This window comes from Callorhinchus milii, unplaced genomic scaffold (genome assembly GCF_018977255.1).
Source record: "Callorhinchus milii isolate IMCB2004 unplaced genomic scaffold, IMCB_Cmil_1.0 Scaffold3, whole genome shotgun sequence".
Classification (NCBI taxonomy): domain Eukaryota; kingdom Metazoa; phylum Chordata; class Chondrichthyes; order Chimaeriformes; family Callorhinchidae; genus Callorhinchus; species Callorhinchus milii.
This window is the reverse complement of record NW_024704744.1, coordinates 42661030-42689023: the sequence shown is the minus strand read 5'-3', so window position 1 is coordinate 42689023 and position 27994 is coordinate 42661030. Positions and strand designations below refer to the sequence as shown.

The 27994-nt window shown below is 42.1% G+C and overlaps 1 protein-coding gene across 5 annotated transcripts; it reads right to left on the bottom strand.

The window, feature by feature from the left end:
* Positions 1 to 1184: 1184 nt before the first annotated feature.
* cfap206 (cilia and flagella associated protein 206) lies at positions 1185 to 27994 on the bottom strand. Of its 5 annotated transcripts, none has more exons than XM_042333758.1 (13): positions 27651 to 27994; positions 26887 to 27001; positions 22572 to 22655; positions 21162 to 21252; positions 17400 to 17588; positions 15956 to 16114; positions 12868 to 13082; positions 9889 to 10008; positions 7778 to 7976; positions 7310 to 7450; positions 5807 to 6000; positions 3433 to 3576; positions 1185 to 1612 (listed from the first exon to the last, which is right to left on the bottom strand). In XM_042333758.1, the coding sequence occupies exons 2-13, from the start codon at positions 26992 to 26994 to the stop codon at positions 1379 to 1381; spliced, it is 1878 nt and encodes a 625-aa protein (XP_042189692.1). In that variant the 5' UTR covers positions 26995 to 27001; positions 27651 to 27994; the 3' UTR covers positions 1185 to 1378. The 5 variants fall into 5 exon arrangements, with proteins under 5 accessions (XP_042189692.1, XP_042189691.1, XP_042189693.1 ...); XM_042333757.1 differs by having other exon boundaries at positions 27684 to 27994; XM_042333759.1 differs by having other exon boundaries at positions 26887 to 26995; positions 27684 to 27994.

Genomic DNA, 27994 nt, shown 5'->3' with positions numbered 1-27994 from the left:
CCTCTGGAATTCCATCCCCCAGTCACTCTGCCTCGCCCCTTCCTTAGCCTCCTTCAAGTCCCGCCTCAAAACCCTCCTCTTCGACCCGCCATCGGTCACCCCCTTTCTCCTCCCCTCCATTCTCCCCCCCCCGACCCCAGCTCGGGTCTGAAATGCTGTACACTGTCCAGAGCCTTGGGACGTCCTCCTGATATGAAAGGCGCTATACAAATGCAATCGTGTTGTTGTTGTTGTGTACTGGTAGGCATAAGTCGCAGCCCAATTGCACACAGCAATTTCCCATAAACAGGCATGGAGTGAATGACCAATATTATTTGGGGGATTGTTGACCAGGACACCCAGAGAAACTCTCTTCTCTTTTCAAATAGTGCTAATGGGACCTTTAATATCCATCTGAACAGTCAAACAGGACCTAGGTTTAACATCATCTGAAGGATGGCACCTCCGACAGTTTAGATTACATAAATTCCAAGTCTCGGCATGTGCTGGATCCCACAACCTTCTGACTCAGTGATGAAAGTGCGACCAACTGAGCCATGCGATCTTACAGGTTAACAGCTTCTGCCATTACCTACCTCTACACAACAGCCAAGTAAACACTTAGTGGTCTGTATAAAGTTGCTTCAGCCAATGAGGAAGGCAGTTATCAGAAATAAAAGTCACTCCAAGTTAAAAGCAACATCGCAGTTTGCTCCCAAGGGAAACAAGGAAGCAAGGTCCTGGGAGTCGTATGATTCACATACTAGGAGATTGTAAATTTGAATCCCAGTCTACGCAATTGATCTACGCCATTGGGTCAGCCAGGGTTTCTGCTTCTGATCACAATCCAGAAACCTTGGCTGGAGGATTCTCATATGTGAACATGGGAGTGGATGGGAGCAGCTTTGACTGTGGTGCCTTCTACTTGAAAAACTCCCACTTGGCCAAGGGAAGTTGACCCATGATGGAAAAACATACACCAGTAGGTGTCAATGGACAATTTAGATTAGAAAATAAAACATTTCCATACGCATAATTACTTCTGAAGACGTTCTGTGGTCTGCAATATAAATGAGACATTTTTGCATAATCCAAATTCTCATCCAATATTGAAATTACATTCCCAAATCTCTTAAATGGTTTTAGTGAATGTTTAAAATTCTGAGTGGTTCCTAGCTGGCTGACATTCCAAATACCAAGACTAATTTGACTTAATTTTCATTTAATACATAATACAGCCTGAACTTCTGTACTTCAAAAATAGGCATCAAACAGAATAACTATGAATTGAACATTTAGAAAAAACAATGTTAAAGCATTGTTATAAAACATTTATGATGAAAAAATAATATTTAAAACTGACACAGAAATGATTAAGATTTCTTTTTGCAGAACAGTTTTAGGTTTCATCCACAGCTCTTGTTAAGTTGATTTTGGTCACCACTGTAGGATCTGTTGATTTTCCTCCACGCAGGCCTGCATAGAAGACTTTTGGTTTGGGTACATTGCTGGAATTTTCTCGTTTTGTTTGTACTCCCTTGTTCCTTTGTTCGTAAACCTGGGTAAAGTTGTCTCTTCTCATGTGGCTGAGTTGGGTCTGGTTGGAATGACTCATCTTTTTACGCAAGTTTGCCTTACAAAAAAAAGTTCAGAAACAAAAGTTATTCATTGATTACTTATAGATGCCTCTCACCATCCAATTCCAGAGACAGTTTGCTTGACAACATGTTATACCATATTTGTTAAACAATGCTCTCACACATGTAATACTGAGTTGTGCTGCCCACCAGGAAGCTCACATGGAGTTTCCGGTACCTGACATCCACTGAGTAAGGGCTCAAACCCAGCAATCAAATGATCAAGTAGTAACTATCCTCCTTGGTGGCGAAGTAAGCGGGGTCTCGGAGAGCTGAACCTGCTCCAAGGTGGCATTTTGGCAATTGAATATCAGAATCAAGCCAACTCTCTAGACTTGATTGTCCAGTTCCTGATTCAGGCGGATTCTCCAGGGCACTGTTGACAGCACAGCCAGCTGGCTCATCAGCAGGACTTCTTCCCACTCAGCTCCTGTTAACCCTGGAAACGAAAGCCACGACAGGTAGGGTGGTCCTAGCTGGACAAGCAGCAGGAAAGCTTACCAGAAATGCTTTCAATGGTAAATTGTCCTATTTTAACTGGTTAGACTCCAGTAGTACCCCAACACATACCCTGGGGTCCCCAAGCCTTGGCTCTTGCCAACCTGTGCCTAATACTTTCTGGAATTAATTAAGCAGAATGAGTCTCTCCAGGGAGAGATAGACTCAGTCTGAGCAGTCCTGTGGAGTCCTGTAGCTCAGTGGTTAGAGCACTCGCTTTGCAAGTGAGAGACCTGAGTTCAATTCCAGGCAGAGGGCGAAACCTTGGGCAAGTTTCCTTACTCCACACGCCTAATAATAATCCCTCCAAAACCAAAAACAATAATAAATTGGTCATTTTCAATCTCTGACTGTTTGTGGGACATTGCTGTGCGCAATTGGCTGCCGCGTTCGCCCACAAATATACAGTCAATTCACTTTACTCTGTGTTCTGTGAAGCGCTTTGGGACGTCCTCCCGACGTGAAAAGCGCTATATCAAATGCAAGAATTATTATTATTTATTATTATTATCTGAACATCTCTCCACCTATGTACTGAAAGAGAATATTTAGGAGATCGCATTGGGTGAAATAACTATCATTTACTTATATACATTATTTACTTATATAACTATTATATATATAATATATAATGTGCAACTCTCAGTTTGTTTAAATTCTCTTACGTATTGTGATGGATTCTGGGTGTTTCAAACAAATTTGGCAGGTCGCACATTAAAGAACTGAAGCTCGTGTTCATTCTTATAAAGTTGCTCGATCAGTTAGGGGGATTACTACACATTCCACATCTGTATCCTGGGCTCTTTTGGTAAAGGTATGAGTCAATACGATTTGCTGAGCTGAAACCTGGAGCAATCCTCATTTTATTTCCAAAGTATTACAGCCTGAACCTTCCAGGATCCAGTGCTGTGAATTTAGCAGGTCAGGGCTAATCTGCTTTCACATGGAGCACCCACCTGAAGTGATATTTTTCGAAGGTCTAGTTATTTATTGTTTGAATAATAATCCTTGTATTTAGTACAGAGCCTTTCACATCACAAGGACATCCCAAAGTGCTTTACAGGATATATTGTCAAGTAAAATAACTATGTGATTTGTGGGCACACGCAGCAGTTGATTTGAGCACAGCAATGTCCCACAAACAGCTATGAAGTGAAATTAATTATTGGCGAGGACAAAAGGAGAAATACCTTTTGAGCCAGGCTGACACTACAGATACACAAAAAGATGCATACAAGTTCATTTTTTGCAAGACAAATATATAAATTAATCTCTAGAATCACCTTTTGGCAGGTAGAGTAGAATTTTAAAATCTTACCAGTTTAATAGCTTTTCGTCTGATCTCCCATTCATTCCATTCATACGATTTAACAATATTTGATTCTAGGATGTGGGTATCAGTCTGTGTGCTACTGTCATTCCTCGTGATGGACCTTATGTGCCATTTATCTGTAGATTTAGTCTGAAATTGATAACATGAACATAAATACAGCCAGGATGTCAATCTGACAAGATATGCAGCAAAATTACATTTCCAATACCCAATGCAGAAAGTATTCAATAAGACAAATGAGAACCCAGCCTTCATGATAAGAGGTCTGGAATATAAAAGTAAGAATGTTGCTCCAGGTGTACAAAATGGTGGTCAGACCGCCTTTGGAGTACTGTATTCAGTTTTGGGTACTCAGTCTTTGGAAATAACTACTAGACTTAGTGGGTGTCCAGGGCAGTGTCAGCCTGGATGTACAATTCACTGGATGAATGTCTTTTTTTTGGAAGGGATTAGGCTGTTGTCTGACACATGCAAACACCCCATCACAAAGTTTAAGACTATCCAAACTAGATAGAGATCCCTGCATGCCAGCTACATGTGGATATTCCCGTATCTGGAATAAAAAACACACTCTCCCCAGAGGGACACACCCTGCCTACCTAATTCAGTTCAGTTGGTAAGAGCCAAGTCTTGGGGACCCCAGATTTTGTGCTGAGGTACTGCTGGAGTTTAACTAGTTAAAACTGCTTAGCTTGCCATTGAGAGGACTATCTAGCAAGCTTTCTTCGTGCTTGTCCAGCTAGGACTACCCTACGCATTAGGACTTTGGCTTGCAGGGTAAACAAGAGCTGAGTGGGAAGACTGGTCTGCTCTTCCAGGTTCTGCCGATGAGCCAAGCTCACTGTGCTGTCATCAGTAGTGCCCTGAATACTCCGGACCCACCTGGCTCAGGAACTGGATTACCGAGACCGCCACAGAGGACTGCTCAATTCTGGCATTCTATTGCCAAACATGTCACCAGTGCAGCGGGAATGCTTGCCAGTGCAGCTCCAAGGAGACCTGCTTACCTCATTCCCCACTCCCCAAGGAGCATATCCTCAGCTAAGGGGCTGGTTAGACTGGGAATATATTCACCCCTGGTTAAGGGCACAGCCTTGAAAATAAGAACTATGGCAGTTAGAACTGAGATATTTCTTCACACAGAGTTGTGGAGGTGGGGAATGCTCCACCCCAGAAAACTGTTGACCCAGAAGCAACAGGGATATCAGTGAATTACAAAATATGTAAATTGGTTTATTTGCTTTTGCTTTCCTGCTCTACTCTCACCTAGAATTTTTGCCAAAAAATATTTTCTCACTTTCACCTTGGTTATAAGGTTATTATGTCTTAATGCTAGAGAGATTTCACTGTTTTGATACTAGAAAGGCTTTATTCTGACAAGACTATATTTCTTATACAGTTGTGTTTCATGTGTCCTTCGGATGCTGGATAATGGTGTTTCTGAGACTCTCCCAACAGCTAGGTAAATAATCAATAGTTATAAGCTTCTAGAGAAATTCCTTTCCTGGATTAGTCAAGGATCATTCTACGCAATCCACAACTGATTGTTTGACAGCTCTGAAGAAGGCGACTTCAATAGGGTTTAACTGGTTGCAATCTGAGAGCAATCCTGATACCTTTACAAGCACACTGGTTGGTGTAGGAGAGCTGAACCTTATGTACACATTCTCCTAATATGTGATCCCACCTCACCTTGCTCAGTAGTCAGGTATATCCACTTTCACTCAATTTGAATTCCGCGAACAAAACCTATCTTATTTGCTACCTTCTGCTCGCGGGATTCAAATAATTACAATGCTGGTACCGGTATTTACTGGCATTTTTCAGCACTGAAAAAGCTGGTAAATGCCAGTGTGATATTGTAATTGCACTTAGCCAAAATTCCAGCTTGACCTACTGCAGTTCCCCCATTAGTCTGGTGAGCCAGGGTTTTAATCTAGTGACTTTGGAATTTTTTAAGGAGAAATGAACCTTTGGGATTTTCATTGAGACAGTTCTCCTTGAAAAAAATCCAAAGCCGCTAGATTCTGTTTTCATTTACTGTAGTCATTGACGGTATTCATTTACTATCTCTTTTCCATTGAAACAGTAAATGAATAACAGCAAAAAGAACCACTTTCTTGCAAAAAGCAAAGTGACATCTATTCACTGTGTTTGACTGTCTCTTTATATATAAAAATAGATGCTTCATTTTGAAGAGTTTGTTCATTAGTTTGGTACTGCTTATGTTGGCAACAATTAGATTATTTTCTATTTAGACTGACCCCTGCCTGGAGAATGAAAACTGTGATCCCCATCAGACAGATGCTGCAAACATTGTATTTTTTTGTTTTAATTCATCCATCATGTGAATAACCACCTGTGAATAAGTCGTAATTGAGGCAAACTGATGGTGGAGCTCCAGCAGCTGAATAAGCTCTGCACAGGCTTTAGCTTCCTGTGCGACCATAGCAATGTAGTAGTCAGGTATTCGAGCAAACGAACTCGCAGCCTCCTTGGAGGAGAATCCATAGTATTTACCTTGATAATTAAGAATTCCAATATTTGGGTTTGCTGAAAGATATCAATATAAGGTTATTCAAAGATATTCTTGTGTGATAATGACAGACACAATCTTTGTGAAGTGCTTTGTGACATTATGCCATGGGGAGCGTGCTCTATAAATGCAAGTTATTAATAATAATAATTATCCTTAGATTTGGTATAACATCTTTCACATTGGGAGGATGTCCCAAAGCGCTTCACAGGATAAGCTGTGACGTGCAGTGACTCTGTGTTTCGTGGGTGAACACAAACAGCTGTTTGTTGTACTATATTTGAGAAAAGTTATCAAGATACAGTACTTGATCAGTAGGACAAAAAATATCACTGAAGCTTAATCTGTGTAATGAAAACTAAAACTATATTTGGAGCAGTGCTGGGCTTTCATATAACACCAGTCAGAACGAGCACCAGGTAACAGGAGGTGTGAGGTCTCCCACACCAACCCTTCTCCCCACATAGGTAAACTATTAATCTCAACACAATGCTGTCATCCTGAGCATCTGTGTTGACAAAGTGGAGGTCAGACATTTCCCATGAAGCGTGAAGGGAAATTGGCATCATATCAAAAGTCATTTTCACTCTGGAAAAGAAAAAATTGAGGGGCAATATGATTATGGTCTTTAACATTCTGAAGGGAATAGATAATGTAAACCATGATAAGCTGTTTTATCTTATACTGAACAGTAGAACCAGAGAAGTTGACCTGCGATTAAAGGTGGGTAAATTCAGAACAAATCTGCAGAGACACTACTTCAGTGAGGAGTAAATTTATGGAACAGGCTCCCTAGGGAGACAGTGGAAGCATAAAATACTGTTTGTTTCAAGAACAAATTAGATAGATTTCTACTAGAAAATAATATCTCGGGATACAGTATCTTGTTTGGGACACGACAGGTCGAGCGACTGCCAGGATGGTGGAAGATGAACTAGATAGTCCTTGGTCTTCTTTCGCCTAGCAAGTTCTTATGTTCTTATTATGGAATAGCGGGGGTTGCAATTGCAACCCATTCTCGAGTCTCCTCTCCAAGAAAGAAGTAACAAATGGATTCCACATTTCTTTTCTACTGAGACAGAGGAGAAAAGGCAAGCTAGGAGAAAAGGCTAGCTAGGATAGCGCTTCCCCACTCATGGATCTCCTTGAGGTGGGTTCAGAACACGTTGACAGAGGCCTGGGAGAAGTTCAAACACTTTCCTTCTCAAACATACTTTTTGTGCATCCCAGGGAAGAAATCTTCATAAACTAAATTGGCAGGGCCTGCACAAAGAGGGATGTTAGTGTTGTTAGTGTTAACATGTTTAACATGTTAACGTTGTGTACCTGGCAAAATCAAACCATGCCTTCCACCCAATGCATAGGCACAAAATCCTCGGTACTGCAATAAGATTTGTTTAAAATTTGGCACGCTCCCTGGGAAGATCCACACACGATTCTGGAAGATTTCTGGATCTACTGTTACTCCTGAAAAAGAAACATTTGTGTTATTCAGTAGAATAATAATCCTTGCATTTGATATAGAGCCTTATCACGTCTTCGAGATGTCTCAAAGTGTTTCACAGAATACACAAAATCGTGGAGTTCTAATAAAATAGAATCACAGAATCTTTAACGTCCACCTCAACAGACAGACTAGACCAGTTTAACGTCTCATTCAGAGGACAAGATAATACGATCAAGGTATTGCAACTGTTTCTTAACAGTCATTTCTCTCCACATCATTTGCTAGGGAAGGAGGACAAAATCCAGACACTTACTTTCCTTCTCCTATGACAAAATGCTATGACCTACCTTCTGATTCTTTTATCCTGTCCTCATCTGATTTCACAGTCACTCCTTCCAACAAGGGCTGAATGACAGCCGTTGGAAACAGCTGTACATGGGTTGCCAGGAACGGATCCAAATTGGTCACTAAGTTACTGAAGACACTGAGCAGCACCATCTCATCCTGGAAGCATGTCCACAGGTTGGACAATGCAATAAAATGAGGCTGTGTAAGGTAAAGGAAGCTCACATTAGATTCAAAGTCTATTTTAGTAACTTTAAAATATTTTACATTAGAGCTTGACTTCTCAGAAAAGCATAGCTTAAAAAAAAATTATGTAAGTTCAAAAAAAACTATTTTATAAGCAACATCCCTTAAACCATTGTTTGGTCAGCATTTACATGAAAACAATAAGCTTGAACCAGAGTAAGGAACTGCATTTTACCAAACGAGCCATTTAACACCACCACCAAATGACAATTGTGTAGCGCCCTTCACGTCGGAAAGACGTCCCAAGGCGCTGGACAATCAGAGGTTTTGGACCTGAGCTGGGAGTTGGGGTCAGAAGTTGAGGAGGACAGGGTTGGGAGAGTGGCTGAAGGCACAGACGAAGAGGAAGTTCTTGAGAGGGGACTTGAAAGAGACAAGACAGGGGGTGAGATGGAGGGATTGCAGGAGGGGGCAGAGATGCTGAATGCCTGACCGCCAATGGTGTGGCGGGAAGTGCAGGGGACCTGAAGCAGGTCGGTGTCCGCTGAGCGGAGGAGTGGACAGGCTGATATGGAGTTACGAGGTCGGAGAGGTAGGGGGAGCAAGACCGTGGAAGACCTTGAGGGTAAGAGCAAGGGTTTTGCACTCGATTTTCTGTGGAATGGGGAGTCAATGAAGCCGGCAAGAATGGGGTGATAGGTTCCCAGAACCTGGTACGAGAGAGGACACGAGCTGAAGAGTTCTGAATAATCTGCAGCTTGTGGAGGGAAGAGTTGGGAAATCCAGTGAGCCAGCAGTTGGTGTAGTCAAGCCAGGACTTAATGAAAGCCTGGATCAGGGGCTCGGCAGCCTGTGGTGAGAGGCGGTGGCGGAGGTGGGCAATGTTGCGGGGGGGTACAAAGGCGGAACGGGTCACAGCACGATTGTAGGGTTTGAAGGATAGCTGAGGGTCGAAAAGGACACTGAAATGTCAGATTGGCTCAGTGAGATGAAGAGTGCAGCCATGAATGGTGATAGTGTCAGCGGCTGAGGTGAGGAGGTGCTGCCGGGAGCCAAGCAGGAGGGCATCTGTCTTTCCAACGTTGAGCTGGGGGATGTTGGCTCTCATCCAGGACTTGATGTCAGATAGACAATTAGCCAGGACATCAACAGTCCTGGAGACAAGGGCGGAGGTGGCGAGATAGAGTTGGTGTCATGCGCTTACATGTGGAAATTTACTCCATGTCTGCGGATGACATTGCCAAGCAGGAGCATGTATAGATTGAAGAGGAGGGGACTGAGGACAGAACCCTGAGGGACGCCACACATGACGGTGCGGGGGGTAGAGTAGAAGCTGTTATATGAAACCGTTAACAACTCAAAGCTTGCAAGTTTATCACTATAGTTTGTCATCTTTGTGATTATATATTTCAGCAGAAAATATAATTTGAAAGAATTGGTGACAAAAGATGCGTCATATATTTTAAATTACAAGCAAACAGAGTAAGTAATCTGCTTCCTGAAGCATATTGTTCTGAAAGTGATAGATTGACTCACTGCAGTAACTTGTACCTTTAATCCGATCTGTCACAGGTTACTCATTAACACTAGTGTTGCAGGTTTACAATGGAAAAAATCTCATGTGTTAACGATCAGCACATGATACAATCCCTATGTGACCTAGAGTAAAGATTGAGAGAGATTAAGGGATTCACTGTTCCTATTATTTAAGTAAATAAACATAACTCAAATCTTTTACTCAAAATAAAATACTCCTCATTATAAATAAATAACAATCCTTGCATTTGATATAGTGCATTTCACTCCAGGAGAAAGTCTCAAAGTACTTTGGAATGTACTGTAAAGCATAGTCACTGTATTTTGTAGGCAAACAGTTGACAGAATTTGAAGTTGTCAGAATAAATCCCACAAGGTTGGCAACACTTACATAGACCTGTGCAGTGGGTACGGCTGCCTTTGTCCTGATTATGGAATTCAGTTCCTCCATTTGTTGCCTTAGCTGAGACTCCAGCACCTCTACTTGTTGAGCACAAATTACGATATCGTTCTGGAGGAAAAAAAGAACAAGTGTGTGGAACAAATTATTTGGGAACCATTGAATTTTCACAACGAGCTGCAGACATAGAATAGACAAAATACAGTATGGAATTAAAGGCAGCAAGGGTGTGTGTGACTGTTAAGAAAGTTTACTAAGATTAAGTCGCAAGCAATGATAAGACTGAATTTATATGACTGCATTTTAGAAAGTCCTGATGGAAATCAAAAAATTGGATTAAATTGTTAAATCCATTTTATGTGGTTTCACATGGAAGTGATCATTCTTCTTGTGTGAGTTTAGACATGAGCACTGGGCGACTCATCAACCAGGAGAAAGAGATTGGGCAAAACAACTAGATTCTGGAATGCTAGCCCATGGGAAGGGGGCTACATAAATGCAAGTACTTGTTGTTGGATCCTACCCTCCCACAATGTCCAAATATGTAAATTCTCCAGCACGTATCAATGAATCACAATAAGAAGTAGAAACTCTAGCTTATAATTTTCTTCTCAACTCCTGGACACTTCCAACTTCCTGAAAGGGTGGTGGAAGCCGATTCGATTAACAACTTTTAAGAGAGAAGCAGATAATTATTTTGGGAGGACAAGTTTGAGGGCTATAGCAAGACAGCAGGGGAGTGGGATTGATTTGGACAGTCCTTTTCAAAGAGCCAGCAGAAACGATGGGCCGAATGGCCTCCTTCTGTGCTGTTTAAGTCCATGAACTTTAGTGACTCCAATGTTCGGCCAGGTAAGATCAGCTACATCAAGAGATGAACCTGGGACCTAACAGTGCAGTGTGCGATGTATATTTCACAATTCCTTTTCTCCCCTTGACCTTCCCCAAAGCTCCCCTTGACGTTCCCCAAAGACTGATAGGCTAAGAAACAATGAACACTCCACACGCATATAATAATAATCCTTGCATTTGGTATAGTGCCTTTCACATCAGGCGGATGCTCCAAAGTGCTTCACAGGAGCTACTGTGAAATGAAGTGACTATGTACTTGTAGGCGAACGCAGCAGCCCAATTGCGCTAAGCAACCACAAACAAACATGTAATAAATGACTAATTTTATTTGGGGGATTGTTGGCCAGGACACCAGGAAAAACTCCCTTCTTTTTTCGAACAGTGACAATGCATCACACCCCCAGATGAGACTCTGTGAGTTCAAGTCCTGACATAGGGCTTAAAATGACAACCTCAGTCTCAGAGTCGCAAGCTGTATGAGGTCATAGATCGCAAAGTACAAGTGTGTATGCTCCGTGGCTGTTTGGTGTACACCCCAGAGCCCATACTCTTAATAAAAGGTGACATTTTCAGAAGCGGCTTTTTACATTTAAGGTCATTTTTTCTTCCAGGAATGTACACGGAAGTTACTGTTTACTCACTAATAAAATCTAGATCTTAGACAAGCTGCTATTCAAATAATAATAATAATAATAATAAACCCTCCTATATTGACACTGGACAATTACAAAATATTCTTTTGTAGGGTCTTTGTATGTGGGGACATCATTTCATATCAACAGGAATCTAATAAAATACCTCACTCATGAGGATGGGGCATTTTGTACTGGATGCCAATACAATACAGTTTATAAGTCCAACCAAGTATATTGACAGCAGCAGTTGTACTTCGGAAAGTGCTGCCAATTATACAAAACCTTTGAGAAAATGAAACGATTAATCTTTTAGTATTAGATATTGTGTAAGTGCGTAACATCTGTGTTTGCATAACATGTTTGTCTACAGAAAGACGACAGAGGGAGAGGTGAGCTCCCTGTGCCAGTAAGTTGAGCACATTTTGTGGATGTGCACTTATAATAGTGAATCCAATTGACAAGGCAACCCATTACATTCAACCATTGTCTCCTCTATGAGAGTAAGCCTTTGTGATGACTGAAGTTAAGATCCTGTTGGAAATGTGAAGTCTTTTTAAAAAGGCACCAAAGCTCTAGAAAGTTGTTCCATATTTTGAAAATTATTTTCTATGTATTTTGCAGAATATTTAACACATCCTACACATTTAATTCAGGATTTTTTTGTATAAAAACAAGTAGAGCATATGGATCATTCAATTCCTTTTGAATCACTGTGGCCAGACCACTTGAGGCAAACTCTGAAGGCAGTAGTTTAAGATTTAGTTTTAAATTGCAGCATTTCAGCTGTAAAATAAGAGCATGAGAACTTAGTCAAATGTTTAATGTGACTATCACGTGATACATCATGTGCATGTGTCTACGGCCACCTCCCTATCCTTACTCAGGGTCTAAACCTATTCCTGTGAAGAACTCTGAGATATTACCCTCCATGAAGGTCACTATATAATTATGATTTGTTGTTGTAAATGGTGACCCAGTGCTTTGAAGAGCAATCAATTGGTTATTTGAACAGCACAGTAAAAATAGATGAAATTGTGGCAGTAGCTTGAGAAATGTATAGCAATGTTACTACATGCAAGGTATTACCAAGAAATTACTGAAAAGAACCAAAAGGAATACTTATTTATTGGCTGCCTGATAAGAATGCTTGTATGCTCTTACATTAGATTATGCCATGTTTACACTTCACACACAGTGGCAAATCATTGTGATTATGGCAGGGGTTACCTCCAATCATGTAGTATAAAGAGGAGCTCAGACAGTGTTACACTGCAGTCATGTCCTCCTCATGAAGAGTAAGAACACCAGTCTCAGTTAAGAAACAGCTTGATGCTCTAATAGGAAATTGGTAAGGTTAGAGTTCTAGAGGATTAAATCACACTGTTCACCCGAACTCATCTTGTGATCCAAAGGATCTTCCTTATTGTACCAACAGTTAGCTAAAGTTTCCTCCAGCTGCAATAGGTGCCACTTATCTTCTTACCGAAATGATACGCAGAAAGATCTCATGCTGTCTCACGTTGAACAAAGCCTCCTTCATTTTATCGTGCAGCCCATCTTGCTCATAGCAATGTTCCCGGCTGTTCTCAAGCCTTTCAATGATGGCTGTGTAGTGGTAAATTAGCTGTTGAGTAGCTTGCAGCTCAAGGTCTATGTTTTGGCTCGTAGCTGGAACAGCCTCATTCAGAATAGCAGGCACTGTATTCACAGAAATATCTCATTTAGTCAAGAGCAATTGCTTAAACATACAGGAGAAGTTTAAAGTAGAACAAAAATACAAATTTTTTTCAATTTGTAGATTAATGTGCTGAAGGAGGGGAGATATTATGATGCAATGACAGAATATAATGGGGTTAAAAAAGCAAGCGCTTGCCAGAAAAATAGTGGCTTAAATGTTGCTTTGATGTTGGAAAAACACATTGGGATGTACAGTGCATTTGCTTCATGTACATTATTCCGACCCATGGGAATGCAAAGGTGAGGTGATAAGTCTCACTATGATAATAATACAGGAGCCTGCAAAGAATCACATTTAAAACTACAATATGTAAAGCATCAGCTATTGAAATCAAATTCTACCATATACAATGAAGATTAAAATTAAGTTTACTTGTATGCACTCAGTAATATAAAAGCACCTTTTAAAACTGGAAAAAAAAATGACTGGCATTCTAAATTAAATTTGGTTACTAATGTGAGCACTCTAAATATTTTACCAATAAATCTATCAGGCATTCAATTAGAAGACCAAATTATCGAACAATCTATTAAGTTAAAAAATTCCCTACGTATATTTTCCTTGTTGCTGTTCTCAGTTTCTCTACCAGTTCCCCATCGTTCCCCGATTTGCCCCTGGCCTCTACCTCCCCTCCTTTGCAAAGTGCAAAAAGGTTTGGGATGTCATGACACATAAATGACATATCAATTATATAAACGACTTGGACTTGGGTATACGGATTACAATTTCCAAGTTTGCAGATGATAAGCTAGGAAGAGTAGAAAACAGTGAGGAGGATAGTAGCGGACTGCAACAGGACATAGACAGACTGGTAACACGGGCAGACACGTGGCAGATGAAGTTTAATGTGGAGAAATACAAAGTGATGCATTTTGGGAGGAAGAATGTGGAGAGGCAATATAAGCTGATGATACAATCTTAAAGGCAGTGAAGGAACAGAGAGACCTGAGGGTTCATATAAGTAAATCTTTGAAGGTGGCAGGACAGGTAGATAAAGCTGTTAAAAAAGCATATGGGGTATTAGGCTTCATAAATAGGGGCATAGAATACAAAAGTCATGAAGTTATAATGAACCTTTATAAAAACTGGTTAGACCTCAGCTACAGTACTGTGTTCAGTTCTGGGCATCACACTGTAGGAAGGATGTCAAGGCATTGGAGAGAGTGCAAAGGAGATTTACCAGAATGGTACCAGGAATGAGAGTAGTTATCAGGAGAGGTTAGAGAAGCTCGGATTATTCTCCTTGGAGCAGAGAAGGTTAAGAGGAGACTTAATAGAAGTTTTCAAAATTATGAGGGGATTCGATAAGGTGAACAAGGAGAAACTATTTCCACTGGCGGGTGGGTCGGTAACCCAAGGACACCAATTTAAAATAGTTGTGGAAGAAACAGAGGGGAATTGAGGAGAAATGTTTTCACACAGCGAGTTGTTCAGATCTGGAATGCATTGCCTGAAAGGGTGGTGGAAGCCAATTCGATAACAACTTTTAAGAGAGAAGTAGATAATTATTTTGGAAGGACAAGTTTGCAGGGCTATGGGGAGAGAGCGGGGGAGTGGGATTGATTTGGATAGCTCTTTTCAAAGAGCCAGTTCAGACACGATGGGCCACGTAGCCTCCTTCCTTGCTGTATAATTCTATGGTTCTATGATCTCAAAGCTATTTGCAATGCAAAGGATCATTATTGCTATTATGTCTTCACCAGTGAATCATCCTCTCTCCCTCGGTTCCACCTGGAACTTGATCTAGAAGCCCAACTATGAAATGACGGAACTTGTTCCAGCTCCGCTCCTTTCTTTCTCGCCATTTCCTCTTTGAACCCCTCCAATCCGGCTTCTGTGCTGCCCACAGCATGTAAACAGCTCTGGTCAAAGTCACTAATAACATTCTGAATATCTGTGATCAGGGCTCCCTCTGCCTCCTTGTCCTCCTCAACCTCTCTGCCGCCTTCGACAATGTCGACCACTCCATCCTCATACACCACCTCTCCTCTTTACTTAACCTGCCCTTGCCTGGATAGAATTCTATCTCTCTCACTGTCTCCACTTTGTTGCCTCTAACGGTTTCCCCTCCAGCCGCCGCACTGTCATGTCTGGCGTCCCCCAGGGCTCTGTCCTTGGTCCTCTCCTCTTTAATATCTACATGCTCCCCCTCATCCGCAGACATGGGGTCAACTTCCATATGTATGCGGATGACACCCAACTCTATCTTTCTGCCTCCACCCTCAACTCCAGGACCACTGCTGTCTTGAGGACTGTCTGTCGGACATCAAGTCCTGGATGAGGGCAACTTTCCTACAGTTGAATGTGAACAAGTCTGAGGCCCTCCTGATTGGCTCGCGCCAGCGCCTCAGCACCTCAGGCTCTGGCAACATCAACCTCCATGGTTGCTCACTACAATTCACCAAGACAGTCAGGAACCTGGGTGTCAGGTTCGACCCTCAACTGTCTTTTCCCCACATCCGAGCCATGACCCGCTCTGCCTTCCATCCCCCAATCACTCCGCCTCGCTCCCTCCTTAGTCTCCTTCATGTCCTGCCTCAAAACCTCCTCTTCGACCATGCCATCGGCCATCCCCCTTCCCCTCCCCTCCCTTCTCACCCGACCCCAGCTTGAGTCTGAAATGCTGTACACTGTCTAGCGCCTTGGGACATCCTCCCGACGTGAAAGGCGCTATACAAATGTAATCTTATTGTTGTTCGTGTGAGCAAAGTGAGTTTTCTGCAATGTAGACAGTAGCAATGCTTAATTAAAATCCTGGGTCTGACGTTTTTGTGAGTTCTTCACTCAGCAGCTCAAATTCTTACAAATTAGAAACTGATCATGAAGCACTCACAGTCATCGATGCCCTCGCCACCTTTCTTACAGCTTTTGTTGAACAGCCGAATGCCAGTGACAATCATGTTCAGTTCATTCAGCTGTCTCTCCTTGTCCTTTTTCGTGAGGGAAAGGAAGGTGCTCAGCTCAATCTGTGGAAAGACGCTCTGCAGAGCAGCTGAGACAAAGGAAGAAACATTCAAGTGACATGTCACAGTGAGAAATATGAAACTCAATGAACGTGAACAGAACCAATGCCTTAAATTATCCACTATCTTCAAACTTCATCATAAAATCTCTTTCCCCTTCTTATTTCCAAGATTTCAAGACCTTTCTTTTCAACCATACTTTCGAGGCGCAAGCTTATTCCTGTGTTAATAATAATAATAATCCTTGCATTTGATATAGCGCTTTTCACGTCTTCTAGACGTCTCAAAACACTTCACAGAATACACTGTAAAGTGAATTGACTATATTTGTGGGCAAAACACAGCAGTCATTCATGCCCAGCAGTATTGAGTGAATCTTGTAATAAAGATAACTATTATATATTGTAATACATTGTATGATGTGAAAGAGACTGAGGCACTGTGTGTCAGGGTCTTGAGCCTGATCTCTGTTCTCTTGCAAGTCGAAGAAATGCGTATATATGTCCACACCAGGCCCCACACCATGAGGGAAGAGAGAGAGAAAAGTGAGTGAGCGAGCATGGAAGTTTGTGACAAAGTGAGTGTGTGGAGGGAGAGACAGGGGAGAATGACTGAGGATAAAAAGGAGTGAGAATTTATGAGTGGGGGGGGTTGGGCAGGGTTGGGGGAGTTGAATGTGTACAAAACTGTGACAAAAGGGGGAGAGAGAGAGAGCGAGAAGGGAGAGGTGGAGCTTTGCTCCTTATTGAGCTACTCCCCACCAGTTGTAAATAATGGGCAGAAGCAAATCATATAATTTAATTTTAAAATGATAATTTAAGAATTTTATTTGTTATTGTAAAGAACATATATTGGCTAACTGATGATGCATGGAAAATACAATGCTTGTGATATGATAGAAGTGCTTATTGATGTATTAATTAATAATGTCTGCCTGATCTGGTAGATTTTAAAGATCCCAGGGCAACTTTTGAAAAGACAAAGCAGTTTCTCCCAGTGTACTGGCCAACAATTTCTCAAATAAAATTGGTCACTCACTGCATGGCTGTTTGTGGAACTTTTTTTAAAATTTATATATTAATTTTTAAAAAATATAAATATATTTTTGTGTATTTTTAAAAATATATTATTATACCCATTACGCCACACGTAACACACAACATAAGTTTGCTGAGCTATGGGGAGAGCGCAGGGGAGTGAGATTGATTTGGATAGCTCTTTTCAAACACGATGGGCAGAATGGCCTCCTTCTGTGCTGGATAATTCTATGATTCTATGAACACATGCTAAACATGAATGAAGACTAAAACGTACCAGTTGCCTCTCTCACCACATTTATGTTGGTGGGGGATCCGAGGCCCGATTGAAGCAATACAAAGCTGACAATTTTACGGTAGAGAGATTCCAACTCATCTCGGGTCCTTGCACGACTATCAGTGATTTCTCTGCACACAGGGCTCAGCCTGGATTCCAAGACACGGCGATGTTCACAAAGAAATTCAACTGCAGGGTCAGGAAACAACACTGAGCTTAAGTCACTCATACAGCAAATTTTGAAAAGGTACAAATGTAAAGACTTTTTTCAATCTACTTCCATCAATTAACATAAGTAGAGATGCAGCAATCAACCCAGGATTCTTCAACGACCATGTTAATTTCAACGCAGCACGGATAATCTATCTCACTTGAATTTAACCAGTTACGAATTATATCTGGTTTACCCACCAATGTCATCACTGATTAAACCAAAATATTATTTTCTCTGCAAAATACAGTTACTCACTTTACAGTAAATCCCAATGTCAAACACATCATGTCAAATGTGAGGATTCATATTATAAAGCAACGGAGTTGCCAGGGAGCACAGTGAGTGATCTCTACACGTGTTGTATTGGGTACAAGGGAAGTTTTATTAGAGTTAGTGCCAAAATAAGATAGTTTAAAATTTTGTGTTTCAAACACAATGGAAAACATACAAATTAAAAGGCTGTTAAATTCCGTATTTCGATCAAATAGTTCTCTGAACAATTTAGGCTACTATGTAGGATTTAAAAGAATATAATCAGATTAGCGTTAGCCAACCAAAAGAAACTGGTTCAACATGTAAAGAAACTGAAGAGCACAGGTATGAGTTGTGTACAAGGTGCAGCATGTAAATGGTTCAAATACTTCAGTATTGTCAAATATCCCCACCCTCAAATTATACTGAAATCAGGGAATTACTGAATCATGGAATGTTGCACAACGCACCTAGTGATGACCTTTTTTCATTTCTGCTCAATAAAACAACTCTTCAAAGTTACTTTTCTTCATTCCAGGGTAACTGGATTTAATTGAGACTCTAGTGGGCCAGATTTCTTGTCAGCGATTTCTCTAAATAGAATACACTCTTGAACAGTCCACTGTGATGGCTACTTCTCTGCTTGCCCCCTTTGCTCAGATGGCTTGGACCTGCTGCATGTTCCCTAGGCACCACCATAGGTGGCTGTGCTTTCAGGCACTATGATCCTAATCTCTGGAACTCCTTGCCTCAATCCTCCAGCTCTCACCCTGCAGGCTGATTTCTCCCTTGCAAATTAAAGAGTGCAGAAGCCAATTGTAGCATTTGAACTGTAGTTAATTCAGCATGGACCAGGATCTTACAACAATTTCACAAGATTGGTCTGGATGAAGAAGGTGCATCGGTCCATCCGATCTATTTTTAAATGAGTCCAGTCTCTTGGACGCAACCATTCTTCCTGGAAACCTGTTCCAATCATTAATTATCGTCTTTGTAAGTAAGTACTTTGCAACTGTCTTCACAAAAGAAATCGATGCAACCAATGCCACAATATCGCAGGCATGTGAACAGAAATTGGATATGATAAAAATTAACAGAGAGGAGGCACTAAAAAGGCTGTCGGTGCTCAACATAGATAAGTCACCTGGTCCGGACAGGATGCATCCAGGTTACTGAGGGAAGCGAGGGTGGAAATAGCGGAGGCTCTGGCCACAATCTTTCAATCCTCTTTGGACACTGGAGTGGTGCCAGAAGACTGGAAGGTTGCAAATGTTACTCCCCTGTGGAGTCCTGTAGCTCAGTGGTTAGAGCACTCGCTTTGCAAGCAAGCAAAGCGAGGTTAGAGCACTCGCTTTGCAAGCAAGAGACCTGAGTTCAATTCCAGGCAGGGCGAAACCTTGGGCAAGTTTCCTTACTCCACACGCCTAATAATAATCCCTCCAAAAAAAAAAAAAAAAAAAATAATTAAATTGGTCATTTTCAATCTATGACTGTTTGTGGGACATTGCTGTGCGCAATTGGCTGCCGCGTTCGCCCACAAAATATACAGTCAACTCACTTTACAGTATATTCTGTGAAGCGCTTTGGGACGTCCTCCCGACGTGAAAAGCGCTATATCAAATGCAAGGATTATTATTATTATTATTATAAAAAGGTGCAGAAGGATAAACCTAAGAACTACAGGCCAATCAGTACTAGGGAAACTTCTGGATTCTATAATCCGGGACAATATAAATTCTCACAGAAAAATATGGTTTAATAAAGGACAGTCAACATGGATTGTTAAAGGCAGATCGCGTCTGACAAACCTAACAGAATTTTTTGATGGCAACATGGATCCAGAACTGGCTAGGAGACAGAAAGCAGAGAGCGGTAGTAAATGGTTGCTTTTCTGACTGGAGGGAGGTGTGTAGTGGTGTCCCTCAGGGGTCGGTATTGGAACCACTGATCTTTCTGATCTATATTAATGATTTGGACCTGGATATAGGGAGCACAATTTCCAAATGTGCAGACAATACTAAGCTAGGAAAAGTAATTATGGTGAGGAGGATAGCACCAGACTCCAAGGGGACTTAGACAGATTGGTAAAATGGGCAGAAACTTGGCAGATAAGATTTAATGTGGAGAAATGCAAAGTGTTGCATTTTGGTAGGAAGAATGAGAAGAGGCATTATAAGCTAGATGGTACAATCTTAAAATGAACAGAGAGACCTGGGGATCCACAGAATTAAATCTCTGAAGGTGGTAGGACAGGTAGATAAAGCTGTTAAAAAAGCATACGGGATACGGTTTTATAAATAGGGGCATACAATTCAAAAGTTATGTTGGATATTTATAAAATGCTGGTTAGGCCTCAGTTGGAGTACTGGGTTCAGTTCTGGGCACTGTACTTTAGGAAAAATGTTAGGGCATTGGAGAGGGTGAAAAGGAGGTTTACTAAGATGGTACCAGAATTGAAGGACCTTAGTTATGAGGAGAGGTTAGCAAAACTAGGATTATTCTCACTAGAGCAGAGAAGATTAAGAGAGAATTTAATAGAAGTTTTCAAGATCATGAGAGGAATTGAGAGGTTGAACCGGGAAAAACTGTTTCCACTGGCATGTGGGTCAGTAACCCGAGGATACCAATTTAAGATAGTTATTAAAATAAACAGAGGGGTGGTTAGGAAAAAATGTTTCACCCAGCAAGTTGTTCGGATCTGGAATGCATTACCTGAAAGGGTAGTGGAAGCCGATTCAATAACAACTTTTAAAAGAAGAAGTAGATGGGTATTTGGGGAGGACAGGATGCAGAACTATGGACAGAAAGCGGGCCATTGAGTGGGATTGAGTTGGATTGATCTTTTAGGAGCTGGCGCAGACGCAATGGGCTGAATGGCCTTTCTGTGCTGCATGATTCTATGATTCTCAAGGAAAACTTCTTGGTATCTGTCCTGAAATTGCCCATTACAACTCTAAATCTATGTCCACTTGTTTCAATGTCTTGGTGCATCTTAAAGTATTGTTCTGGGTTTTTTTTTAAATCCAATTTATAATAATGATCCTTGCATTTAATATGGCATCTCAAATTTAAATTGTTATTCATCCAGTGACAGCAAGCTTCCAATCTCTAAGGTGCTGTAAGTCTGTTAGTGCTGTTACCCATTAGAACTTTGGAGGATATTAATTACTTTTATGATACTAGACAAACATTTCTACAAGAAACAATCTTCATACTTGCCCATACAAGTCAATTCCAATCAGATAACTGATTGAATTAAGTGCAATTCGATGGGGTTTCCTCTAAGAAAGACTGACCTCGGCTTGTGTAATTCATGTCGAAGTAAACTTGCATCTTGATTGTGTCAAGTGAAGGGCGTTTTGTGTCCAGTAATCTGTCCACACAAAGCTAGAAACCATTTTGAAGTATGGTTAAAAACTGAGATTGAAATATCTATTCAATGGAATGATGTAATTGATTACATCTGCAGTACAATATTGTAGTCTTACAAACGCACCCAACTGCCATCACCACACCACTCCTTTCACAAACATCTTCCACTGCCCACGCCCTTAGGCTCCCAACAAAACGATGACCTCTGTACACTTATTTCCAAGTGCTGGCTAAAGACAACATGAGAGTTTGAAAGTTTCTCCCCCACCCCTCCAGTTTCATTATGCTGCTGTTCTGAATAGGAAAACTGGGTGCTTACAGAGCATCTAATTCATAATATTACTGCCAGATCCATTCATTTTCCTTGTTTCCTTTGATCATGAGTCATTTATAATAATCCTTACAATTCATATAGCACCTTTCACATCTGGAGGATGTCTCAAAGCACTTTACAGGATGTACCGAAACTTGTAGTGATTATGTATTTTGTAGGCGAATGCAGCAGCCAATTTGCAGTGGGTAATGTCCCACAAACAGCCATTAAGTGAATAACCAATTTTATCTGGGGATTGTTGGCCAGGACACCGGTAGAAACTCCCTTTTCTTTTCAAGTAGTGCCATGGGATCTTTTAATGCCCTCCCGAACAGGCGGATTGGGACCTTGGTTTAAGCATTCATCACATCCAAAGGATGGCATCTCTGACATTGCAGTTCACCGAGCACTGCACAATGTGACACTTTATACAATGTGAGTGTCTCAAACCTGTTAGCCTTTAAAGAGACAACAGTCTTATCAATATCCAGTACATACTATAGCTCAGTACTCAGTATCCTGTTAATACTGTACAATTGTGCTGAACTGCAGAAGGAGTCACCACCTTCAGAAAAGATCCCTGTTAATATTTAGCACTTGAGCTCCTCCGAAGATATTGGCAAAAAATAATAATCCTTGCATTTGATTTGTAGCAAGTTTGAATCCTGGCCTTCAATCAAATAGCCTGCTAAACGTCAAGGATAATGGGTACTGACAAAAAGGAATAGGGTGCGGCACCTGAAAACCAAACCACAGTAGGAAGAAGTAGGTTGGAGAGTAGAGAAAATAGGACCTTATGTTATGGAATTGTAAAACATGATTGTACTTAATACAAAGACAATGGTGTCTTGCCCAGCGAAAACTTGCTATTAAAATCAGTTGATAGACCTATGCACTTTGCCCTCCTTAGGGAGTGTACAATTTTGATTGCCATTCAATTCAAATGGGAAAAACAAACTGAACTGTCTAAATAGCTGCCTTAAATGTCACACTATTGCAGTTCAATGAAATCAGTATTTACCGTAATGAGTTTCTGTACGTCATTCTTTGTGAGGTTTCTATCCACGTTAAACTCATTCCTTGGATCCAGAACAACAGCTTTAACCTTTTATATGAAAAATAATGTCAGGATAACATTTGTCTATGCCTCATTTTCTAATGAGTGTCTCATACCTACTAGCCTTTAAAGATACAGCAGTTTATTCAGTTAAACAATGTAAACAATGTTGCTTATCCTGCAATAATTTGCATTTATATAATGTCCTTCAGCAGGTTAGCTTGTTGGAGCACTGAAAGGAAGCACACAGTATCTTCTTTCGACATATATGTAACAAAGGCTGTTAACCGTTTGCAAATGAATGTACAACTAAACACACAAATTCTGCTTCCAAAAATTATTCTGAAAGCTATTGTCTCTTTTCTGGAGTAAAACGTTTGGTGGCATAATGTCATTACAGCTTTTAAGATAACACAATCAATGTAGCCTGCCAACAATTCTCTCTGGTGAAAGTTCAAAGAAGATAAGGGCTGTTATATCTTGGAATGGGAGGTACAACAACAACAACAAGATTCCATTTATAAAGCGCCTTTCACGTCAGGAGGACGTCCCAAGGCGCTGCACAGTTGGGTCATGACCCGAGCAGGGGGGAAATGGTCAGGGTGAGGGGAGGGAAGGGAGGGAGCGAGGAGGGGGGAAATGGTCAGGGTGAGGGGAGGGAGGGAGGGAGCGAGGAGGGGGAAGAGAGTCGAGAGGGGAGCTGAAGGCTCAGTCAAAGAGAAAGGTTTTGAGACCGGCCTTGAAGGAGGAAAGGGAGGAGGCGGCGAAGGCACTGGGGGATGGAGTTCCAGAGCCTGGGGGCTGAGAGGCTGAAGGCCCGACCACCGATGGTAGGGCGGTTGGGGCGGGGGACGTGGAGCAGACCGGAGCCAGAGGAACGGAGGGTACGGGCAGGTAGGTAGGGGGATAGTAGGTCGGAGAGGTAGGAGGGAGCAAGGCCGTGAATGGCCTTGTAGGTGAGGATGAGGATCTTGAATTCGATCCTCTGGGGGATGGGGAGCCAGTGGAGGCGAGCGAGGGTGGGAGTGATGTGGTCCCGAAGCCTGGTGCGGGACAGTACACGAGCTGCAGAGTTCTGAATGACCTGCAGCTTGTGGAGGGAGGTGGCGGGAAGGCCGGCGAGGAGAGAGTTCCCATAGTCCAGCCTTGAGGTGATAAAGGCGTGGACCAGAGTTTCAGCAGCGTGAGGGGTGAGGTAGTGCCGTAGTCTGGCGATGTTCCGAAGGTGATGGAAGGCGGTGCCAGTTGTGGTGCGGATGTGAGGGAGAAAGGACAGCTCAGGGTCGAACAAAACACCGAGGTTCCTGACGGCTTTGAGAGGTGGAGAGTGCAGCCTTGGATGCTGATGGTGTCGGCGCCTGAGGTGCGGAGGCGCTGACGTGAGCCAATCAGGAGGGCCTCGGTTTTTCGCACGTTGAGCTGAAGAAAGTTGTCTCTTGTCCAGGACTCGATGTCGGACAGGAAGGCTGTCAGGACATCGGTGGTCGTGGAGTTGAGGGTAGAGGAGGAAAGGTAGAGTTGGGTGTCATCCGCATACATGTGGAAGTTAACTCCATGTCTGCGGATGATGTCACCAGGGGGAGCATATAGAGGGTGAAGAGGAGGGGACCGAGGACAGAGCCCTGAGGGACACCACATGAGACAGTACGGGGGGTGGAGGAGAAGCCATTCGTCGAGACAAAGTGAAGACGGTGAGAAAGGTACGACCTAAACCACTCAAGGACAGTGCCTTGAAGGTTGAGGTGGGAGGACAAGCGGTGGAGTAGGATAGCGTGGTCGACCGTATCGAATGCTGCCGATAGGCCGAGGAGGACGAGGAGGCAGAGGGAGCCCTGGTCACACATGGTCAGGATATCATTGGTGACCTTGACCAGGGCAGTTTCTGTGCTATGGGCAGCACGGAAACCTGACTGAAGGGGTTCGAAAAGGTAGTCTTGGAATGAGTGTTTAATGCACAACCTATTTGGATATACATTATATCCAAATGGCGAAACCCCATAGTTAAGTCGAAGGTTTAATTTAGCAGAACTGCAAAACTATTAAATAACAGAAAGATAAAAGAAAACTTCATTGCAAGTCTATCTTTTGTTTAAAACTTCATCTGAACATGAATATCTATCTTTCATTCAGGCAAAACAAAACACCCAAGCAAGTTTTGTTTCTAGTGATTCAATCCCTGTAGAGGTAATCCAGCTGGGAAGATCTAAAGGTTAGTGGGTAACATTAAAGGCAATACTAAAATATTTTACAAGCATATCAAGAAAAAAAGGTTAGTCAAAGGTAGGGTGGGGCCAACTAAGGACCAAGGTGGAAATCTTCTTGTGGAGGCAGAGGGCATGGCTGATGTACTGAATCAGTACTTTGCATCTGTCGTCACAAAAGAAGTGGATGCACCAAATGCCGCAGTATCGGAGGAGAGGGTAGGGAAAATGGATGGGATAAGTATAAATAGAAGTACTAAAAAGGTTGACTGGGCTCAAGGTAGATAAGTCGCCCGGTCCAGAAGGGATGCAGCCAAGATTACTATGGGAGGCACGGGTACAAATAGCGGAGGCTTTGGCTACAATTTTTCAATCTTCGTTGGACACAGGAGTGGTGCCAGAGAACTGGAGAGTGGCCAATGTGACTCCCCTGTACAAAAAGGGACAGAAGGACAAACCTGGGAACTACAGGCCAGTCAGCCTAACATCAGTAATGGGGAAACTCCTGAGACTATAATCCGGTAACAGAATAAATCTTCACTTAGAAGAATATGGGTTAATTAGGGACAGCCAGAACGGATTTGTTAAAGGCAAATCTTGTATAACAAATCTAATAGAATTTTTCGATGAGATAACGGAGATGAAGGTAGTGCAATTGAGGTAGTTCATATGGACTTTCAAAAGGCATTTGACAAAGTGCCACATAAAAGACTTGTAAGAAAAATAGAAGCCCACGATATAAAAGGGAGAGTGGCAGCATGGATCCAGAACTGGCTGGGAGACAGAAAGCAGAGAGCAGAGGTGAATGGCTGCTTTTCTGATTGGAGGGAAGTGTACAGTGGCGTCCCCCAGGGATCGGTATTGGGACCACTGCTCTTCTTAATATACATAAATGATCTGGACTTGGGTATAGCAAGTACCATTTCCAAGTTTGCGGATGACACAAAGTTAGGTAGGGTAGTAAACAGTGAGAAGGATAGCAGCCAACTGCAGGAAGACATAGACAGAATGGTAAAATGGGCAGACACATGGCAGATGAATTTCAATGTGGAGAAATGCGAGGTATTGCATTTTGGAAGAAAGAATAAGGGGAGGCAATATAGGCTGGTAATACAATTATAAGGGGGGGTGAAGTAACAGAGAGACCTGGGGGTGCAGGTAAATGAATCCTTGAAGGTGGCAGGACAGGTAGATAAAGCTGCAAAAAGGGCATATGGGATACCAGGCTTTATAAATAGGGGCATAGAGTACAAGAGTCAGGAGGTTATGATTAACCTATATAAAACACTAGTTAGGCCTCAGTTAGAATACTGTGCCCAGTTGTGGGCACCACACTATAGGAAGGATGTTAAGGCATTGGAAAGAGTGCAGAGGAGATTTACGAGGATGGTACCAGGAATGAGGGACCTTGATTATGAGGAAAGGCTGGAGAGGCCGGGATTATTCTCATTGGAGCAGAGAAGGTTACGAGGAGACCTAATAGAGGTTTTCAAATTATGAGGGGATTTGAAAGGGAAAAACTGTTTCCACTGTTGGGTATGTCGGTGATTCAAGGTCACAGATTCAAAATAGTTTCTAAAAGGAGCAGAGGGGAGGTGAGAAGAAATGTTTTCACACAGTGAATTGTTCGAATCTGGAAAGCATTGCCTGAAAGGGTGGTGGAGACCGATTCGAATAACAACTTTTAAAAACGCGGTGGATGGGTATTTGAGGAGAACGGGTTTGCAGAGTTATGGGGAAAGGGCTGGGGAGTGGGATTGACATTACATTGCTCTTTTCAAAGAGCCGGCACAGACTCGATGGGCCAAATGGCCTCTTTTTGTGCTGTACAATTCTAGGATTCTATAAAGTTTCCAATCAGAAAAAACTGCACTAAATAGAAACTGAATCTTTGCCAGACAGTGGCCTAAAAATAACTTTAAATGTTTAAAAAAAAGTGGAAAGTAAAATGAAATTCTAAAACAATAAAAGCTCATTGTTAAGTTAAAATCCTACATTGTGCATCCTACATTTGATTCTAAAAAGGCTGAGGGAGAATGCTGGCCAGCGAGCAAGCGATCCTCCCTGCACTGACTCACCATAAAAGCTACAAGGGTCTCGGACACTGTCTGTGCTCTGTCTGCACACTCTTGCGCTATTTCCCGAATGATGTTTTTGATGACACACTCAGCCTGAGTTCGAGACATTCTGCAGCTTTGAAAAAAAACAGAACCGTTAGCAGAAATAAGTAAGTCAATGCCAAGATGATATTATAAGCAATTCAATTTTAAAAATATAAGCATAACACACTCTGGTCTGACCCAGAGACAGATTACAAAGATAACAAAGACTGTACAGAACAGAAACAGCCCGTCTGTGCCAGCATTTATACTCCACACAAGTCTTCACCCACTCCTGGTTCCTTCCTAGCCCTTCTACTCCTCTCCCTCATATGAAGGTCTAACTTCTTCTTGAATGCATCTATACTATCTGATTCAACCACCACTTCATGCAGCGAGTTCCACAATCTCATCACCCTCTGAGTGACGTAGTTCCTTCTCAATTCTCCTTTACATCCCCAAGATACTATCTTATACTTGAGTCTCCTGGTTACAGACCTCCCTACCCAGTAGAAGAAACCCATTTATGTTAACCTTATCGAGCACTCTTATAATTTTAAACACTTCTACAAGGTCCCCTTAAATGTCTTTGGTGAAAAAAGACCCAGTCTATCCTGATAGCAGTAACCTGCCATCCCTGGTATCATCCTCCTGGACCTACGCTGTACTCTTCCCATCACTTCTGCATCCTTCTTACAGTGTGGAGACCGAAATTGGACGCAATACTCCAAATGTGGTCTAACCGATGGTTTTGTATAAATTCAACATCGCCTCACTTTTATATCCTATCCCTCTGAATAAAGCCACAGGACAGAGTTCACTGTAAACGCAGGTTGTTGTTCTGAGGAGAGCCCAAACGTGTCAGTTTAGCAATACCCTAAGCTGGTTTACAACTGCCAGATCCTGTCCCATTAACCACAGAGCTGCATAGGAGCACAGTCTCTCCAGCCCTCTCTCACTGGATCAGTCTCTCCCACTCACTGTATCTCTTTCTCACTCACTTTCTGCCCCTTTTTGTTGGTCTTTCACCCAGTGTATCCCTCTCTTTCTTTCTGCCTCTCTGTGTCCCTCACTCACTTGATCTCTC

What these genes read in the sequence shown, in the direction of transcription:
- cfap206 (XM_042333758.1), bottom strand. Translation starts at nt 26,994, where the DNA reads ATGTCTCGAACTCAGGCTGAGTGTGTCATCAAAAACATCATTCGGGAA. An exon ending in TACCCACTGCACAGGTCTAT is followed by an intron (nt 7,977 to 9,888) that starts GTAAGTGTTGCC and finishes TACCTTACACAG; the next exon opens with CCTCATTTTATTGCATTGTC. An exon ending in CAATTACGACTTATTCACAG is followed by an intron (nt 3,577 to 5,806) that starts GTGGTTATTCAC and finishes TATCAATTTCAG; the next exon opens with ACTAAATCTACAGATAAATG.